General features: G+C 39.7%; 1 protein-coding gene across 1 annotated transcript in view; it reads left to right on the forward strand.

The window, feature by feature from the left end:
- The window catches only part of dock1 (dedicator of cytokinesis 1), a 533,069-nt gene that overhangs the window by 421,918 nt on the left and 89,406 nt on the right, over nt 1-21,745 (forward strand). Inside the window, exons 37-40 of the mRNA XM_061931733.1 lie at nt 2,285-2,375; nt 5,457-5,576; nt 10,442-10,531; nt 10,616-10,720. Of these exons, the coding sequence (XP_061787717.1) occupies nt 2,285-2,375; nt 5,457-5,576; nt 10,442-10,531; nt 10,616-10,720 (406 nt within the window). The remainder of the gene's footprint in view (nt 1-2,284; nt 2,376-5,456; nt 5,577-10,441; nt 10,532-10,615; nt 10,721-21,745) is intronic.

The raw sequence follows: 21,745 nt of genomic DNA on the forward strand, positions 1-21,745 counted from the left end.
CTTATACTCCAGAGCGACTTATACTCAGAAAAATACGGTACTTGTATCTCTGACTACGGTAGCCGTAACGAGCCGACAATCCATCAAGCGGTGCGGCTTCAAAGTCATACTAAAACATTTTGACGGATTTTTGAGTGCCGCGTGTATCGTTCTTTATTTTCAATGGAAATTTTGGCGTTGTTTACTGGCGTCATATTGCAGTCCACACGTATCTCTTATGTGTGACTGCCATCTACTGGTCACACTTATCATTACACCATGTACCAAATAAAATTGCTTCGAGGTCGGTAACCACAACCAGAATTATTCTGTACATTAGGCGCCTGTTGTTCACTATTCTTTATTTATTTTAAATTGCCTTTCAAATGTCTATTCTTGGCATACTTGCCAACCCTCCCGGATTTTCCGGGAGACTCCCCAAATTAAGCGCCTCTCCTGAAAACCTCACGGGACAAATTTTCTCCCGGAAATCTCCCGAAATTCAGGCGGAGCTGGAAGCCACGCCCCCTCCAGCTCCATGCGGACCTGAGTGACGTCAGGTGCGCAACACCACGTAAATCTTTGGCCAACCAAAAAGTAACCCTAGTACGCTATAGCCAACATTCACCAGGAGATGGCAACAGACAAACATAGATCACTATTACATTCCTCCCCTTTTAGAAATGTATAGAAGTTACTCAAAATAAATAAACAACCCACCAAAAAATGCGGCAGCTCAATTAAAAAACTGTACTTAAGCCACATTCTTTTCTTTTTTTTTTTAGTACTGAACTCTTAACCCTCATTTGTAAAAAAATAACATGCTTATTATACAAACAGTATTTGTACACCTTTAACACAGATTTTTATACTGTCTTCAGAGATTCAGTTTTTTTGGTGGTACTCGAAACCTTTGTGGGTACCTGCGAAAGGGTGTTCAGCATGGTTAGAAAAATAGTGACAGAGAATTGAACAAGGATGGACAATTCAACCCTTAACTCAACAATGAGTAGATGAGTGTTATGTGTGTGTGTGTATATATGTAAATAAATGAACACTGAAAGTCAAGTATTTCTTTTATTTATTTATATATATATATATATATATATATATATATATATATATATATATATATATATATATATATATAATAAAATAAATATATATATAGCTAGAATTTACTGAAAGTCAAGTATTTCTTATATATATATATATATATATATATATATATATATATGTGTGTATATATATATATATATATATATATATATATATATATATATATATATATATATATATATATATATATATATATATATATATATGAAATACTTGACTTGCTGAATTCTAGCTGTAAATACACTCCTCTCCTCTTAGCCCCGCCCCCAACCACGCCCCCACCCCCCACCCCCCACCTCCCGAAATCGGAGGTCTAAAGGTTGGCAAGTATGATTCTTGGTGTTGGGTTTTATCAAATAAATTTCCCCAAAAATGCGACTTATACTCCAGTGCGACTTATATATGTTTTTTTCCCTTCTTTATTGTGCATTTTCGGCCGGTGCGACGTATACACCGGAGCGACTTATAGTCCGAAAAATACGGTACTTTGTTTACATGTTTCAAATATTGGTAAAAGAGAAAATGAATGTTCTTGAAAAGGCATTAATAGTACTGTGATTCTGTATGGTATCCATCCTTAGTTAAAACTAATATATTTTTCCCAAAACAAAATCTGGTTTAGTGTCCCTTAGGATGACATTTTCATACAGCATGATTATAAAACATTATTACCTTAAAAGTATGATTCACATTCAGAATGTTCCATCCTTCTATATATGGTAGTTGGAGTTGCAGACAACTTCATTACTGCTAAATAGCAGTTTTCAGTAATGTCACAGAAGATGCAGGATTTGCTTGAACATTTAAGTGGTGAAACTTCCTATAAGAGGACAGTTGTAGTGCTGTATTCTGACCATCATGTCATATTTACTTTGAACTTCTTTTTTTTTTTTTTAAATGGTCCTCAGTAGTCACATACAAATTTGTGTGAATTATGCAAAATCATTTAAATTTGGTCCCCATGAACCATATTAACTCTTTTTTCCCCCAGTAAGAATGATCAGCACATTACTTCATCAATCCAGAGATTTAAAGACGTGTATGAGCTAACTGGGCAGTGGACATTTTACCTCTTTTTTGTTATGCCTCCACAACCTGTAGAAAGGGTGGTCCCCACCAGTGATGATCAAATACTTGGTCCCCATTCCAAATGATAACCAGTATGTGTGTGTGTGTGTCCCATCAGGTACCTGTACAAGCTGTGCGACCTCCACAAAGAGTGCGACAACTACACAGAGGCGGCTTACACGCTGCTGCTGCACGCCAAGCTGCTCAAGGTACGCACGGTCATGCATCTTGGGGATAAAGGCCCCCCTGCCATGAATATGCATGAATATATTACAAACCCCGTTTCCATATGAGTTGGGAAATTGTGTTAGATGTAAATATAAACGGAATACAATGATTTGCAAATCCTTTTCAACCCATATTCAGTTGAATGCACTACAAAGACAACATATTTGATGTGCAAACTCATAAACTTTTTTTTTTTTTTTTGCAAATAATAATTAACTTAGAATTTCATGGCTGCAACACGTGCCAAAGTAGTTGGGAAAGGGCATGTTCACCACTGTGTTGCATGGCCTTTCCTTTTAACAACACTCAGTAAACGTTTGGGAACTGAGGAGACACATTTTTTAAGCTTCTCAGGTGGAATTCTTTCCCATTCTTGCTTGATGTACAGCTTAAGTTGTTCAACAGTCCGGGGGTCTCCGTTGTGGTATTTTAGGCTTCATAATGCGCCACACATTTTCAATGGGAGACAGGTCTGGACTACAGGCAGGCCAGTCTAGTACCCGCACTCTTTTACTATGAAGCCACGTTGATGTAACATGTGGTTTGGCATTGTCTTGCTGAAATAAGCAGGGGCGTCCATGGTTGGATGGCAACATATGTTGCTCCAAAACCTGTATGTACCTTTCAGCATTAATGGCGCCTTCACAGATGTGTAAGTTACCCATGTCTTGGGCACTAATACACCCCCATAGAGATGCGCGGTTTGCGGGCACAACCGCGGAGTCCGCGGATTATCCGCGGATCGGGCGGATGAAATTAAAAAAAATTAGATTTTATCCGCGGGTCGGGTCGGATCGGGTGGTTGAAATAAAGAAAAATTAGATTTTAAATAGATTCAGGCGGGTGGCAGTTAAACCAATTGGGAAATATATATACATAGTTAAATGTTGTTACCCACATACGAAAAACGAGCAGGCACCTGCTGCATATGCCACAACAGAAGAAAAAAAACAAAAGAGATGGACACTTTTACGGAGCGGAGAAGGGACGCCTCGCCGGGGTCCGGGACCGAGGCCCCTTCCCCCGAGAGGGCCCCACCGGGAGCCGTAGCTGAGGCGATCCGCGAGAAGGGCCCGACGCACGTCCAGGGTCACCACCGCGCCCACCGCACCGACACCCCGCCTCGTCCGCCTTCGCCGCGGCCGGCGTCACGCGCAGCAGGTAAGCAGCTTACCTGCCCGCCACCCCCGTGGCCGGGGGCTCGTAACAGGGGTCACTCCGCGCGCTCCGCCCGCGCAGCTTACCTGCCCGCCACCCCTGTTGCCGGGGGCGCGTAACAGGGGTCACTCCGCGCGCAGTGCGCTCACGAAAGGGGTGGGGCTCACCCTGGTTGATATAGACAGCAGCTAGGACGGTGGCCATGGAAGTTGGAACCCGCTAAGGAGTGTGTAACAACCCACCTGCCGAATCAACTAGCCCTGAAAATGGATGGCGCTGGAGCGTCGGGCCCATACCCGGCCGTCGCCGGCAGCGAGACGCGCTTGGAGGTGCGCTCAGCGCGGCTCCCATATGATTGCGCACTGGTGTGCGTCTGGGTCGTGACAGCGTGGCACGCGAATGTCTGTGCTGCATTGGATCAGTCTCCTTTCTTTAACAGGCAAAAGCTGTATAACCTCACTAATGCCTTGCATCGTCTATATTAGATATATAACAACGGGCGGGTGCGGGCGGATGCGGTTCTGATCAAATGTTAGATCGGGTGGATTGCGGATGGTTGACGACTTTCTGATGCGGTTGCGGATGAAATAATTGCCTATCCGCGCATCTCTACACCCCCATACCATCACAGATGCTGGCTTTTCAACTTTGCGCCTATAACAATCCGGATGGTTCTTTTCCTCTTTGGTCCGGAGGACACGACGTCCACAGTTTCCAAGAACAATTTGAAATGTGGACTCGTCAGACCACAGAACACTTTTCCACTTTGTATCAGTCCATCTTAGATGAGCTCAGGCCCAGCGAAGCCGACGGCGTTTCTGGGTGTTGTTGATAAACGGTTTTCGCCTTGCATATGAGAGTTTTAACTTGCACTTACAGATGTAGCGACCAACTGTAGTTACTGACAGTGGGTTTCTGAAGTGTTCCTGAGCCCATGTGGTGATATCCTTTACACACTGATGTCGCTTGTTGATGCAGTACAGCCTGAGGGATCGAAGGTCACGGGCTTAGCTGCTTACATGCAGTGATTTCTCCAGATTCTCTGAACCCTTTGATGATATTACGGACCGTAGATGGTGTAATCCCTAAATTCTTTGCAATAGCTGGTTGAGAAATGTTGTTCTTAAACTGTTCAACAATTTGCTCACGCATTTGTTGACAAAGTGGTGACCCTCGCCCCACCCTTGTTTGTGAATGACTGAGCATTTCATAGAATCTACTTATACACCCAATCATGGCACCCACCTGTTCCCAATCTGCCTGTTCACCTGTGGGATGTTCCAAATAAGTGTTTGATGAGCATTCCTCAACTTTATCAGTATTTATTGCCACCTTTCCCAACTTCTTTGTCACGTGTTGCTGGCATCAAATTCTAAAGTTAATGATTATTTGCAAAAAAAAAAAAAAAAGTTTATCAGTTTGAACATCAAATATGTTGTCTTTGTAGCATATTCAACTGAATATGGGTTGAAAATGATTCGCAAATCATTGTATTCCGTTTATATTTACATCTAACACAATTTCCCAACTCATATGGAAACGGGGTTTGTACATTGGAGCCCTTAATGGAGTCTTTGCCCTCACGCCCAAACATTCTGTCAATTGTGTTCCCCTGGTAATAGCAATTGTATGTGTAAATGGACATTTTCAGTTTGTGTGTATTAATAAATGATATCCAGGACCCTTATGATAATGATGAGCTCCCCAGTTAATAGTAATAACTGCTGACGGGTTCGTCCCCTATTTTGTCGATGGCGGGGTCAGCAGCCAGCGCCTTCAATCAGCACAAATCCTTTTAGCATGTAAATGCCGCGGCCCAGCCGTTGGGGCGATCAATGAGCAGCACCGGGCGGCCTCACGCTCTCTCCCTTCCATCTTTTAAACCCGTCCTTTTCTTCCCGCAGTGGTCCGACGAGGCGTGCGCCGCCCACCTGACCCAGCGAGATGGTTACCATGCTTCCACTCAGTGCCAGCTGAAGGACCAGCTCTACCAGCAGATTATCAATTACTTTGACAAGGGCAAGGTAATTGTCAGGTTCAAACACTGATGGCATCTATTAAACAAGACAAGAAGCAAGGAATTAAACAGAGACAGAATTAAATTTGGCTCAATGAGGAGAAACGCATAGACCTGTACCCTTGGACAGTGTCCCACCACGCTCTGACGAAAGATTGTACGCCTCCTCTTTTATTTGGACTTTCCCTGATTACATGGCAACAGCTGTTTCTAAGGGAGGGGGGTCGTAAACAGCCATCGCCCTCGGTTACAAAACAGTTCAAAGAAATGGTCGCCTGGGGGGGAGTCAGGTCCTGCTTTCTCTCCGCTTTGTAGATCAAGACAAAATCTTCCTGTGGATTACAATACATCAAAGAAACGGACACCTTCATGTTGCTTCCCATCCTACACAGTGGAGTTTTACAAGCCTTTTGATTGGTAAGATCAAAGACAGCTTTTGTCTGCTCGCCGGGAACTCATTGAAACACAACGTTTTGTGATAACTTACATACAATTATTCTGACAGTAATACTAACCAACATTTGGCTGGTCCTCAAATGGAACACAACCAATACTTTCAAATAGATGCAACATCGCTACAGTAGCCGTAATTGGCCGACATTCCATCAAGCGGTGCGGCTTCAAAGTCGTACTAAAAATTTTGACAGATTTTTTAGTGCCGTGTGTATCGTTCTTTATTTTCAGTTTTGGTGTTTACTGGCGTCATATTGCAGTCTACACGTATCTCTCATGTTTCACTGCCATCTACTGGTCACACTTGTCATTCATAAAATTGCTTCGAGGTCGGTAAGCACAACCAGAATTATTCCGTACATGAGGCGCACCGGACTAATAACGAAAGTTCCTTGGGTGAATAATGTAAACTCACTACACCGGTATGTTTTAGCACATTTCATGGCAAGTTTACTGACAGATATAAGTAAGAACTTTACACTACTTTATATTAGAAATGGCAACAGCGGAGGATGAATGTCCCGTAACAAGAAGATAGAGGAAAATAAGAAGCTTATCGACTACATTTTCAGGAGTTATGCAGATCCCAAATACAGATCAGCAGGTACCAGAAGGTAAGAAAAGTTGCTTTTGCATAATATTGCGAAACAAAACGCCAGATAATAAGTCTTACCTTATACACACACCATAATAATACTGGTATGTTGAAGCACAGTACAATCCATCAAGCGGTGCGGCTTCATAGCTTACCAAAGTCGTACTAAAACATTTTGATGGACTTTTGAGCGCCGCGTGTAATGTTCTATATTTTCAATGGAACATATAAAATGTTGGTGTTGTTTAATTGAGTCATATTGCCATCTACACGTATCTCTTATGTGTGACTGCCATCTACTGGTCACACTTATCATTTCACCATGTACCAAATAAAATAGCTTTGAGGTCGGTAAGCACAATCTAAATTATTCCGTACATTAGGCGCACCGGGTATAGAAAATGAAAGGATTTTAAGTGCGCCCTATAGTCCGAAAAATACGGTACTCTCTCTATTTTTTTCTTTTATATTTATTTAATTAAAAAAATAAATAAAAAATCTGTATTTCTGTACATTTATATCACAGATTATTTATTTCTTTCTCAATAATGTCTTTTTTTTTTAGAATAGAATGTGGACTTTATTGTCATTATATTTGCATATAACGAGATTAAGGACTCCAATTTAAGGTGCGGTAGTGGGAACAAATATGGGATAAAAATTAATTACACAAAAAGGTAATAAAGAAAAAAACTAAGAATTGAAATAAACAGACTACTATCCAATACAAATAATAAGCAATCCTGTGCAATATACAAAATACTGTACAAAATACAGAACAAGACATAGGTGCATCAGAGCCAGAACAAACAGGCTCAGAGACAGCTTCTTTCCCAGAGCTGTCACCATCTTGAACTCTAACTTATAATACATAATTCACCCCTATACAATATCCTACCTTAATACCCTACTGTGCAATATTACCCTTCGAGTGCAATACATCCGAAACTGATTTTATTGCACCTTTTCCGCAATGACTTCCCTCCTGTGTGGGATTGGCTAAAATTGTAACAAGGGGGATGCCGTGCCAGCAACCTCAATCAATCAATCAATCAATCAATGTTTATTTATATAGCCCTAAATCACAAGTGTCTCAAAGGGCTGCACAAGCCACAACGACATCCTCGGTTCAGATCCCACATCAGGGCAAGGAAAAACTCAACCCAGTGGAATGACAATGAGAAACCTTGGAGAGGACCGCAGATGTGGGTGGGGAGACCAGACCGGTGCAATGGACGTCGAGTGGGTCTAGCATAATATTGTGAAAGTCCAGTCCATAGTGGATCTAACATAATAGTGAGAGTCCAGTCCTTAGTGGATCTAACATAATAGTGAGAGTCCAGTCCATACTGGATCTAACATAATAGTGAGAGTCCAGTCCATAGTGGATCTAACATAATAGTGAGAGTCCAGTCCATAGTGGATCTAACATAATATTGTGAGAGTCCAGTCCATAGTGGATCTAACATAATAGTGAGAGTCCAGTCCATAGTGGATCTAACATAATAGTGAGAGTCCAGTCCATTGTGGATCTAACATAATATTGTGAGAGTCCAGTCCATAGTGGATCTAACATAATAGTGAGAGTCCAGTCCATAGTGGATCTAACATAATAGTGAGAGTCCAGTCCATAGTGTATCTAACATAATAGTGAGAGTCCAGTCCATAGTGGATCGAACATAATATTGTGAGAGTCCAGTCCATAGTGGATCTAACATAATAGTGAGAGTCCAGTCCATAGTGGATCTAACATAATAGTGAGAGTCCAGTCCATAGTGGATCTAACATAATAGTGAGAGTCCAGTTCATAGTGGATCTAACATAATAGTGAGAGTCCAGTCCATAGTGGATCTAACATAATAGTGAGAGTCCAGTCCATAGTGGATCTAACATAATAGTGAGAGTCCAGTCCATAGTGGATCTAACATAATAGTGAGAGTCCAGTCCATAGTGGCTCTAACATAATATTGTGAGAGTCCAGTCCATAGTGAGGCCAGCAGGAGGCCATCCCGAGCGGAAACGGGTCAGCAGCGCAGAGATGTCCCCAACCGATGCACAGGCGAGCGGTCCACCCCGGGTCCCGACTCTGGACAGCCAGCACTTCATCCATGGCCACCAGACCTGTGACCCCCCTTCCACAAGGGAGAGGGGGGCAGAAAAGAAAAGAAACGGTAGATCAACTGGTCTAAAAAGGGGGTCTATTTAAAGGCTAAAGTATACAAATTATTTTCAAGATGGGACTTAAATGCTTCTACCTGAGGGTTCCTGGTTCAATCCCCACCTTCTACCAACCTTGTCAGGTCCGTTGTGTCCTTGAGCAAGACACTTCACCCTTGCTCCTGATGGGTCGTGGTTAGCGCCTTGCATGGCAGCTCCCGCCATCAGTGTGTGAATGGGTGAATGTGGAAATAGTGTCAAAGCGCTTTGAGTACCTTGAAAGTAAAAAAGTGCTATACAAGTATAACCCATTTACCATTTATTTACTGTGGAGGGGAACGGGGTGTGCCAGGACCGGCCTCGAAGACAGCGACAGGTTATCTAATTACCTGTCGCCTTTATTAGCAGCAGCCGAGATGAGACTTGGAGTTGGAGGTGCTGCTGAGTGGAACCAGGAACATACTTGCCAACCTTGAGACCTCCGATTTCGGGAGGTGGGGGGTAGGGGGGTGGGGCAGGGCGTGGTTGGGGGCGTGGTTAAGAGGGGAGGAGTATATTGACAACTAGAATTCACCAAGTCAAGTATTTCATATATATATATATATATATATATATATATATATATATATATATATATATATATATATATATATATATATATACACAAATATATATATATACATATGTAAATATACTGAAAATATGCAAACAAAACTGTGTTTAGATAATTGATACTTCAAACTTGCATAAATAAATATTAAGGAATATAACATAACTTGGCTTCTGAGAGCTTCAAAATGTAATGAATAAAATGCTAAAGTTGTTGATAAACAAGCAATTATTTTAATAATTAAATATGGTCATTTTAAATGAATTATTATGATAATTTAAAATTAAATTAATTATTTCAAATATGTTTATTTTAATGTATAATTCTATGGCTGGATGTAATAAGGAGTCAGAAAAAATACAAATAAAAATACAATTAATTTTGATGTTTTTAGCAAAATATATTAAACATTTATCTATTTATTTATTTTTTTAAATTAATAAATATATTTATTTTTAGGTCAGATAAACATAATAATACAATTTATCTCTAGTCTGGATGATTTATTTCTTGTCACCCTGTTGTCCTCCAGTCGTGAAAAAAGGCTGTCCTCACTCAGGTCCGCATGGAGGCCACGCCCCCTCCAGCTCAGGCTGAAAATCGGGAGATTTTCGGGAGAATATTTGTCCCGGGAGGTTTTCGGGAGAGGCGCTGAATTTCGGGAGTCTCCCGGAAAATTCGGGAGGGTTGGCAAGTATGACCAGGAGAAAAGACAGTTTGCTGGAAAGCAAACCACTAACACTGTTTTATTTTCATAAATCGTGCAAGTGGTTTGCTTTCCAGCAAACTGTCTTTTCTCCTGCTTCCGCTCAGCCTCCAACTCCAACTACGTGTCTCATCTCGGCTGCTGCTAATAAAGGCGACAGGTGATTAGATAACAAGGCCTACCTGGGCCATCTACGCACCTGTCGCCGTCTTCGAGGCCGGTCCCGGCACACCCCGTTCCACGGCAGGCCAGCAGGCCACGACCCCCCCCCCCCCCCCCCCCCCCCTCTACATTTACATAATAATTTTTGTTGTTTTTGAAATGTATGTGGTTTTGGTTTTTGCTCCACAGATGTGGGAGGAAGCCATCGTTTTGGGGAAGGAACTAGCGGAGCAGTACGAGAATGAAATGTTCGATTTTGAGCAGCTTAGTGCATCCTTGGTAAGTGCGGCGTTAATAACAGGTGTCATCAAATCAATGAAAGTATACCTTGGATTTTTGAACACCGATGTCGTCCCAATGCAGCGGAAGCAAGCCCAGTTCTACGAAAACATTGTGAAGGTGATCCGGCCCAAACCCGACTACTTCGCGGTGGGCTACTATGGCGTGGGCTTCCCTTCCTTTCTAAGGGTGAGTGCCGGGTCATGCTATTCAGGTTCAAAGGTCCATCCGAGCCACTGCTAATTACCTTTTTGTTGTATGCCGCTGCAAGGGTTCACTTGTTCAAAGCTGCACGAGTGGGCGGCAGTGTAGACTTTTTTGTAGAGACTGGTGTCCTTAATTTCTTATTTGGAAACTATTGAATTAGTGTTCATTACCCAAAAAATACATTTTTTAATAGCAATTTTAAGTAAGTTGCAAATGTGAGGGAGTATTGGAAGGGATGTATACCAGATTCTGTATTTTTATAGGTATCGACCAAATTCCGTCAGCACTACCAAGCAGCAAGTCACATAACATTTTTCAATACATGAAAATGCGCTATCTCGATGCTAATTTACATTAGATGTATTAAAGTTAAAGTATCAATGATTGTCACACACACACTAGGTGTGGCGAAATTATTCTCTGCATTTGACCCATCACCCCATGATCACCCCCTGAGAGGTGAGAAGAGAAGTGAGCAGCAGCGGTGGCCGCGCCCGGGAATAATTTTTGGTGATTTAACCCCCAATTCCAACCCTTGATGCTGAATGCCAAGCAGGGAGGTATTGGGTCCCATTTTTAAAGTCTTTGGAATGACTCGGCTGGGGTTTGAACTTACGACCTACCGATCTTAGGGCAGACACTCTAACCACTATATATTATATATATATATGTATGTATGTATGTATGTATATATATATGTGTACACATATATGTATAGGCTGTATGTGTGTGTGTGTGTGTGTGTGTGTGTGTGTGTGTGTGTGTGTATATATATATATATATATATATATATATATATATCAGTGACGTGCAGTCACTAGAGGCAGGTGAGGCAGGGCCTCACCTGCCATCGTGGAAAGAAAAAAAATGTAAAAAGATTTTTTTTTTATTAAATTGATACAAGTATCCAGTGATTATACTATAAAGTTATTTTCCATTTAACTTCACCCGTTTTAGATTATTTTTATTTAAAATCACTGAATTTTCACATTTGCCGTTCAAATACTGAGAAGAGACGGTGTGGTGAACAGCAGCCAGTTGAGGCACGTCACTCAGTGCCTCAACATGGATTGCGGACTCGGTTAACTGCTGGCCTGCTGTGCAGTGAGACCGTATTGCTATATGAATTATATTATACATTTCCATAGTTTAGTTATCTGAGGTATATAATGTACAGTGTATTTTGTCAACAACTGTATGTGTGTAAAGTATTTATTGTGCTGAGCGATCAAAAAACGGCTGCAAAAGACGCACTGGCTGAGGCTCGCCTCCTGCACCCCCGCCGTAGAATTGTTATATCAACTAAAGCCCACACTTAAACTTTCCACGTGCAAGATTGAATCTATTTAAAAAAGTTATTTCATAAGAAGCCAAAAAGTGCAAAAACAATAATGTTCGTGTTGGAGGAGTTGTGAATGACTGCAGGGCCACAACATTAGGTACACCTGCAGACTGCAGGTGTACCTATTCTCCAACACGAACATTATTGTTTTTGCACTTTTTGGCTTCTTATTAAATAACTTTTGTAACCTATTTTCATGGGCTTTCCTCTTTGTGATGTTAAGTTCCTGTTATGCGCTGTTATACAGTATATGCCTTGAGCTCTTATTTTTAAGGCGCTAAGAGCGGAAGTGACGACACGTTGGAGTTGAGCGGAAGTTTTTGAAAGAAGGTAAATAAAGTGGTCCTCGTGTAAACTGGAGCCGCCGTGTTTGTTATTTTGTAGTTTCATACAGTATAGGCGACATTTATAAACCCTCGGTTACACTTTTTTAAATAGATTCAATCTTGCACGTGGAAAGTTTAAGTGAAGACTTTAGTTGCGGCGCATGGACTTAATTTAAAAGTAAAGGTAAGACCATAATAACGTTTTTTTTATTAAATGTGCTTTTTTGTGTGCTACAGTTTGTATGTGTAAAGTTAAAGTTAAGTTAAAGTACCAATGATTGTCACACACACACTAGGTGTAATGAAATTTGTCGTCTGTATTTGACCCATCCCCTTGATCACCCCCTGGGAGGTGAGGGGAGCAGTGGGCAGCAGCGGCGCCGCGCCCGGGAATCATTTTTGGTGATTTAACCCCCAATTCCAACCCTTGATGCTGAGTGCCAAGCAGGGAAGAATGCTGGTATGAGCTTTTAAACATAACCCGTTAACTGCTGCCAATCAAATGGTGAATAAGATACTCTTTAGGGTTCATATGTTTGTAAATCTGACTGTGATGAAGTCAGTGCCTCACCAGTCATCAACCTCACCACACGTCACTGATATATATATATATATATATATATATATATATATATATATATATATATATATATATATATAATATATATATATATTGTTACTTTACATGCACTCAGCTTTCGGTCCCCTCACAATTTGTTTCAACCCAATGCGGCCCCCAAGTCAAAAAGTTGGGACACCCCTGAAATAGCTGGTTTGTAACATGAACACACACCGAAGTACCAACAAATGATACCGCCATAGATTCCCAGGTACCAGGAATTGGTACTGTATGGGTTCAAATGCAAAAAGTATCATTGCAAAGTTGTCAAAAATCTAGCCTTCATCCGAAGTGCAGATAGTCGCCACCCGGGCGTGACATCACATGCAACCTAGGTGCGGAAACATAGCACTGTTGGATTTTACGTGAATCGGTTCCCGGGAGGACCGGCGGGATTCGGTCGGTAACCATCCCCTCGTCAGAGGCATTATTGCAGTGGTTCTTAACATTCATTGCATTCGGTCTCCCCTAGAGGGGGGGGGGGGGGGGTTACCCACATATGCGGTCCTCTCCAAGGTTTCTCATAGTCATTCACATCGACGTCCCACTGGGGTGAGTTTTTCCTTGCCCTTATGTGGGCTTTGTACCGAGGATGTCGTTGTGGCTTGTGCAGCCCTTTGAGACACTTGCGATTTAGAGTATATAAATAAACATTGATTGATTGATTGATTGTTGGAGGTACCGAACCCCACCAGTGTCATATGCGCATTCACCGAACCCTTCTTTAGTGAAAAAATAAAATAAAACATTTTCAAATTCAAGACAAAGTTATATGTTTTTGGTAACACTTTAGTATGGGGAACATATTCTAAGTAACAAAGACTTAATTTAGAGTTATTTGGTTAGGGTTAGGGTTAGAGGGTTAGGGTTATAATAAGGCCATGCCGAATAAGGCATTAATAATGACTAGTTAAGAGCCAATATGTTACTAATTTGCAATATTTTCTCCTAAAATAATTACTTTTTCATGTAAAATTGTTACTTTTTCAAGTAAAATGGTGACATTTGTCATATAAAATTCAGACTTTTATCACAATATTGCCAATTTTTTTGGTGTTCTTGTAAAATAGTGACATTTTGTGAGTAAAATTATGACTTTTGTCATAATTTTGCCAAGTGAAATTCCATTTATTATTATTATAATATTGCCAACATTTTTCAAGTTTTCTTAAAAAATTGTGACTTTTGTCGAGTAAAATTACGACTCTTCATAAAATTGCCAAAATGTTAAGCTTTTCATGTAAAATTGCGACTGTTATTGAGTAAAATTCCAACTTTTATCATAATATCGCACAAATGTTCAGTTTTTCTCGTAACATTTTGACTTGCGTTGAGTAAGATTACGACTTTTATTATAATACTGCCAAACTTTAAAGTTTTTCTTGTGAAATTCCAACTAATTTTTCACAAGAAGCTTTTTTATATTTACATAGTTTGTATATATTATTAATGTTGTAAATACACATCTTTATACTGTATATCTAGAAAGGGTGGTCCGAAAGAGGTAGGCATTTTTCTCAGGTCTCAAGAAGGTAAAAAATACAATATGTTCCCCATACTAAAGTGTTACCATGTTTTATTACTGGTGCACAAAATGAACCGTGCATGAACATCACCTTGTTCAAACAACAAAACCAACACAGTGCATAAACTCACAACAAACTACACACCTGCAAATCAGTCTGACTTCTGCTGTTGTCGTATCCGTAATACGCCGATAGGGAGAAGTTTTTATTTCCACGATGAGTCGGGTGTGTCTTGACCTCCGCCGAACCCCTGAGTCTGACTCACCAAACCCCTAGGCATACTTGCCAACCCTCCCGAATTTTCCGGGAGACTCCCGAAATTCAGCGCCTCTCCCAAAAAACTCCCGGGACAAATATTCTCCCGAAAATCTCCCGATTTTCAGCCGGAGCTGGAAGCCACGCCCCCTCCAGCTCCATGCGGACCTGATTGAGGACAGTCTTTTTTCATGACGGGAGGACAACAGGGTGACAAGAACTAAATCATCCAGACTAGAGATACATTGTATTATTATGTTTATTTTACCTAAAAACAAATATGTTTATTAATTTAAAAAAAAAAAACTAAATACATTTTTACTATATTTTGCTAAAAACATCAAAATTAATTGTATTTTTATTTGTATTTTTTCGTGACTCCTTATTACATCCAGCTATAGAATTATACATTAAAATAAACATATTTCAAATAATTGATTTTAAATTATCATAATAATTCATTTAAAATGACCATATTTAATTATTAAAATAATTGCTTGTTTATCAACAACTTTAGCATTTTATTCATTACATTTTGAAACTCTCAGAAGCCAAGTTATGTTATATTCCTTAATATTTATTTATGCAAGTTTGAAGTATCAATTATCTAAACACAGTTTTGTTTGCATATTTTCAGGATGTATATATATATATATATATAAATATGTATGAAATACTTGACTTGGTGACTAGCTGTCAATATACTCCTCCCCTCTTAACCACGCCCCCAACCACGCACCGCCCCACCCCCCCACCCCCCCACCTCCCGAAATCGGAGGTCTCAAGGTTGGCAAGTATGCCCCTAGGGTTCCATCGAACCCAGGTTAAGAACCACGGCATTATTGTGTTGAGTAAGTTTTTCCTTAATGATGTCATAAAAAGCTTCAAAAGCAAGTGTTTTGGTGCTTAAACTGTAAACTGTCTGCACAGTACTGTTCATTAAAAGGGCGTCGCACTCCTAACGTCCTTGGTGGAGGTAATTCTGTAGTATCTTCTTATTGGCCTCATTCATGGAGTTTAGTATCCCTGATGTCCTTTCTTTGTCCACACGGGTTCTGTCAGTGCGGGCATAAATGACTCCTTGACTCTTTCATATTATATTACAAAATAAAGTGGTGACGGTCCAGTTTGAAGAACAGTCGTCCTCCCTTTCAGCAGTTTGATCCCGCTTTCACACGACAGAGCAGACACTCGATTAGAGAGCCGGCAAATTGCACTTGTCTAATCTCGCCGTTTATTTAAACAGCCGTTCGCCCACAGCTCTCAGACCTCTTTTTGTCTCGGTGTCTCCTTCTTTTTCTTTCCTTCTTCCGCCGGGCGTTTGACCTTGACGGAAATAAGCGAGCGCGCCACGCAACAGGTTGGTCTTTGCGACTCCTTTCAGAGCGGCCCACGAGAGCGCAGGTTGCTGAGATGTTAACGTGAGCTGCTAGCCTCCCAAAAAAATAAAAGAAAAAAAAACACCAAGTTGACCTCCATTTTTTAAAATAGACACAAGAAACTACCCTTTGTTTGGTTATTTCCCCTTCATTGTTATATGTACTGGATGTGGCATTTGAATATTGCTGCGTGCTTCCATAAAGACTAATGGACCCTTAATCATACTTGCCAACCTTGAGACCTCCGATTTCGGGAGGTGGGGGGAGGGGGGTGGAAGTGGTCGGGTGGGACGGGGGCGTGGCTAAAAGGGGAGGAGATATTTACAGCTAGAATTCACCAAGTCAAGTATTTCATATATATATATATATATATATATATATATATATATATATATATATATAGAAATACTTGACGTTTAGTGAATTCTAGTTATATATATATATATATATATATGTATATATATTTATTTTATTATATATATATATATATTTTATTATTTTTATATATATATATGTATATGTATGTATATATATATATATGTATATATATATATATATATATATATATATATATATATGTCTTAATAAGGTTATCCAAAAAATAGTGCTCGATACCGTAGTAGAGCGCAACATATGTATGTGTGGGGAAAAAAAATCACAAGACCATTTCATCTCTACAGGCCTGTTTCATGAGGGGGGGTACCCTCAATCGTCAGGAGATTTTAATGGGAGCATTCGCATACCATGGTTTATGTAGGGCACAGAGTGGGTGGGTACAGGCTGGCCTAGGGGCGTGGTGATTGGTTCATGTGTTACCTAGGAGGTGTTTCCGTCTATGGCGGCATGTTGTTACAATTTCGCTGCGCTTGTTGAGGGATGACAGGTCTGGACGATAGATAATAAACAGTTTCTCTTTCAAGCATAGGTTGCATCTTTTATTACCACTATTGTAAGGTGTGCAGGATGCAAGAATTTGCCATGTTATTGAATATTCAACATTATTGTCTTTGAGGTCCCAAATGTGTTTGCTGAGTTCTGTGGTATTTCGCAGGTTTTTGTTCCTGAAAGAAGCCTTGTGGTTGTTCCATCTGGTTTTGAATTCACCCTCGGTTAATCCTACATATGTGTCGGATGTGTTAATGTCCTTGCGTATTACCTTAGATTGGTAGACAACTGATGTTTGTAAGCATCCCCCGTTGAGGGGGCAATCAGGTTTCTTTCGACAGTTACATGCTTTGTTGGTTTTGGAGTCGTTCTGACTGGGGGTCGACGGCTCATTTGCAATTGTTTTGTTGTGGTTTGAGATGATTTGTCGTATATTGTTCATGCAGCTGTAGCTCAATTTGATGTTGTTCTTGTTGAATACTTTTCTTAGGTTGTTGTCTTTAGGAAAGTGTTTGTCAATCAGGTTGAGGAATTTGTGTCCAATGTTCGTTGAGACGTTTTTGCTGTATGGGGGGTTGTACCAGATGATGCCGTTTCGTTTTCTGTTCTTTTTTGGCTGGTTTCCTGGCGTGGGTTCATAGGTGAGGGTGAAATTGTATCCGCTTTCATCAAGGGCTTTTTGGTACGGGGGGGTTGCTTGGTCAAATTCAGCTTTGCTAGATGACAGCATCGATAGCCTTTTATTGATTCCGGTAGGTATTCTTTTCGTGGTGGTGGGTGGATGGTTGCTGTCATGGTGCACGTATTGGAGTGTTGTGTTGGGTTTCGTGAATGGTTGGTAGCTGTTATTTCTCAGGTTGAAAGTGACGTCAAGAAAGTTGACGGTTTGCTTGTTGGCTTCAATCGTGATCCGTAGGCCGTTCTCTTTGAAAATTTGGCATATGCGCTTCTTGGTATTCTCGCTGCTCCTTGGCGAGGCGCGACACACTGCCAGTCCGTCATCACGGTAAATACCAAGGTTCAGATTGAGGCTAGCGAGCTGGGAGAGGAGGAAACTCCCAACGAGTTCACACGTTTCTGCTCCGTCAAAACTTCCCATAGTGACGTCAAATGTTGCATTGTTCTTTTTTTGCCATGGTGTACTGTTGTGGATGAGAATGGAGTTTTTTGCGTGGATGATGATGTTTCTTTCGTTGCCTGTGATTGAGTCGTAGTCTGAGGCGAAGTCTAGTGCTTGAGTCAGTAGGTCTTGCGTGATGGAAGGGTAAAATTCCTCGATATCAAAGGAGATAAAGTTGTGCTGTTGTTTGTCTTGGACGTTGTTGAACCATTTGATTACTGCTGCTGTATTTCTCCATTGGTTGAGTGGTGTTTTGTCCTTGATTTTTGTGTTGACTCTGTCCAGGATTATTTTGCTGATTTTTCCTATTTCAGATTTAGTTGGGTTTATTAGTCGGCATGTTGGGTTATTTGCGAAGTTGGGTTTGTGGTCCTTCAATGTGATGAAGGCTTCCTTGTTGGCTGTGGCGTCCACCCTGTCCTCAATGTCCAGTTCAGCCGCGATCCTTTTATTTTCCAGGTGGATGTTCTGTAAGGTATTGGGTTGCGCTTTTTTGTATGATTTGGTGATGCTTCTGTCCAGTAAGGTGTGGTGTTCTGACCTGTCATCCCTCAACAAGCGCAGCGAAATTGTAACAACATGCCGCCATAGACGGAAACACCTCCTAGGTAACACATGAACCAATCACCACGCCCCTAGGCCAGCCTGTACCCACCCACTCTGTGCCCTACATAAACCATGGTATGCGAATGCTCCCATTAAAATCTCCTGACGATTGAGGGTACCCCCCTCATGAAACAGGCCTGTAGAGATGAAATAGTCTTGTGATTTTTTTTCCCCACACATACATATATATATATATATATAAAATAAATATTTGAATTTCAGTGTTCATTTATTTACACATATACACACACATAACAGTCATCTACTCATTGTTGAGTTAAGGGTTGAATTGTCCATCCTTGTTCTATTCTCTGTCACTATTTTTCGAACCATGCTGAACACCCTCTGTGATGATGCATTGATGTGTGGCACGCACAAAAGTGCTTTCATCAAATGCACTAGATGGCAGTATTGTCCTGTTTAAGAGTGTCACAACATTGTTGTTTACGGCAGACGAACTGCTTTACGGTATACAAAAAAGTGACTGCTGTTGTTGTGTGTTGTTGCCACGCTGGGAGGACGTTAATGAAACTGCCTAACAATAAACCCACCTAAGAAACCAAGAACTCGCCCTCCATCATTCTACAGTTATAGCGTGATTGGGCAGGTACGCTTTTTTATATTGTGGAGGACCTGAGTCCGTCTGAATTTCGGGAGATTTTCGGGAGAACATTTGTCCCGGGAGGTTTTCGGGAGAGGCGCTGAATTTCGGGAGTCTCCCGGAAAATCCGGGAGGGCTGGCAAGTATGCCCTTAATAGGGTTTAATCGCACCCCTTTCATTGTCACAAATTCCTCTTCATTCTAACCTTCGGGGGCGGAGGGAGTACAAGAAAAAAAAAAAAAAGGAAAAAAAAAAGCTAAATATTGAGGGAAAAAGTCATGATGTTATATTGTGAGCAGCATGAACTAATTTATGTAATGAGTGCATCAGAATACAGTATTAAAATGGTATTAGCCTAAACCTACCACTTTTGTTTTATGTAACAGAATGCCTTTATTCTTGTGATAAAACCTCATTTTTCCCCTCATAATATTAAGACTTTATCCTCATAAAAATGCATTTTGTTTTTCTTGTAGAATTAAGACTTTATTCTTGCAAAATTACAGCTTTTATTTTTTAATACCGCTTTTTTTCCAAAATTGTATTCTGACTAAATTCTCTTAAAGTTAAAGCTTTTTATGTGAGCAACCCCCTAAATCCTATGACTCTTCTTGTGAAATTGCACATTTTTTTCATGTCATATTATACTGTTTTTCTCTTTTTTCTTATAAAACTACACCTGTTTTCTCTTTCAAATTTTTTTTCTGATATTACAATTTTATTGCTGTGACACTACACCTTTTTTCTGGTTCTCCTCTTTTTTTCACCTTTATTATTATGATTATACAATATTTTAGTATCATTAAACCTCTTTTCTTAAGTTTTAATATTCCGACTTTAACGTTGTAAAACAGGGGTCCCCAAACTTTTTGACTCGGGGGCCGCATTGGGTTAAAACAATTTGGCCGGGGGCCGGGCTGTATATATATACATACATACATACATACATACATACATACATACATACATATATATATATTTATATATATATATTTAAATAAATAATAAATACATTTGATATATATATATACATACATACATACATATATATATATATTAGATATAAATATATATATATATATTAGAGATATATATATATATATATATACAGTATACATACATACATACATACATATATATATATATTTGATATATATATATTAGATATACCTATATATATATATATTAGAGATATATATATATATATATATATATATATATATAGTATACATACATACATACATACATATATATATATATTTGATATATATATATATATATATATATTAGATATAAATATATATATATTAGATATATATCTATATATACATATATATAGATTTATAGATATTAGATATATATAGCGCACTTTCCGCGCGCGCAATGATCTCATTTATCGATGAGAAAATGCAGACAATATGATTTGCCTGAGCGGCTAGGAGACACCGTGAGTAGCAAGCGGTACAAAGTGGATAAGAAAAGACAGAAAAAAATCATTTTTATTTGTATTTGTATTTTTTATTTTTTTATACTTGGGACTTCCCGCGGGCCTGATTTTGGACGCTGGCGGGCCGTAGTCTGGGGACCCCTGTTGTAAAATGTAGCTTTTTTTTCTTTAAACATTATGTTGTAGTTTAAATAATATTGTACTTTTTATTTCTGTAGAATTACACCACCACCCCAAATAAAACAAAAAACTTTGGTATTTAAAAATTACTTGTTTTATGTAATATTATATATTTTTGTCTCATTAAAAATCCCAGCGACATTCTCAAAAAAAAAAAAAAAATATATATATTTTGTTAGATTGAACCTATGTTTGCATGTATTCATGTGTGTTTACATCTGTTGTTGGCACGAGGGGACAATTACTTTGGGAACTGAGTGTCTGATTAGTATATTGTAAAATGTGCAGCCCTGTGGTACGGAAAATAGGGTATTTTATTTTTAATTTCATAATTTTTTTCCCAACAGCACTATGACTTATTCTAGACTTTATTCTCACTTTAAATTGCTGTTGGTGTTTGAAAAGCACTATATCTAAATCAATTATATTATTTGTATTATTATTGTACACATTTTTTCCAACAATATTAGGAATTTGTTTCAGCAATTGTGTTTTTATTTTTCACAATTTTTCTCCCAATACAATGACTTTCATCCATCCATTTTCTACCGCTTGTCCCTTTCGGGATCGCGGGGTTGGGGGGCTGGAGCCTATCTCAGCTGCATTAATCTTGCTGCATTCATACTTTTTTCTTCTACAAAACTCAAAACCAGTGAAGTTCACACGTTGTGTAAATGGTAAATAAAAACAGAATGCAATGATTTGCAAATCCTTTTCAAC

This window comes from Nerophis lumbriciformis, linkage group LG39 (assembly GCF_033978685.3).
Source record: "Nerophis lumbriciformis linkage group LG39, RoL_Nlum_v2.1, whole genome shotgun sequence".
In the NCBI taxonomy this organism is placed as follows: domain Eukaryota; kingdom Metazoa; phylum Chordata; class Actinopteri; order Syngnathiformes; family Syngnathidae; genus Nerophis; species Nerophis lumbriciformis.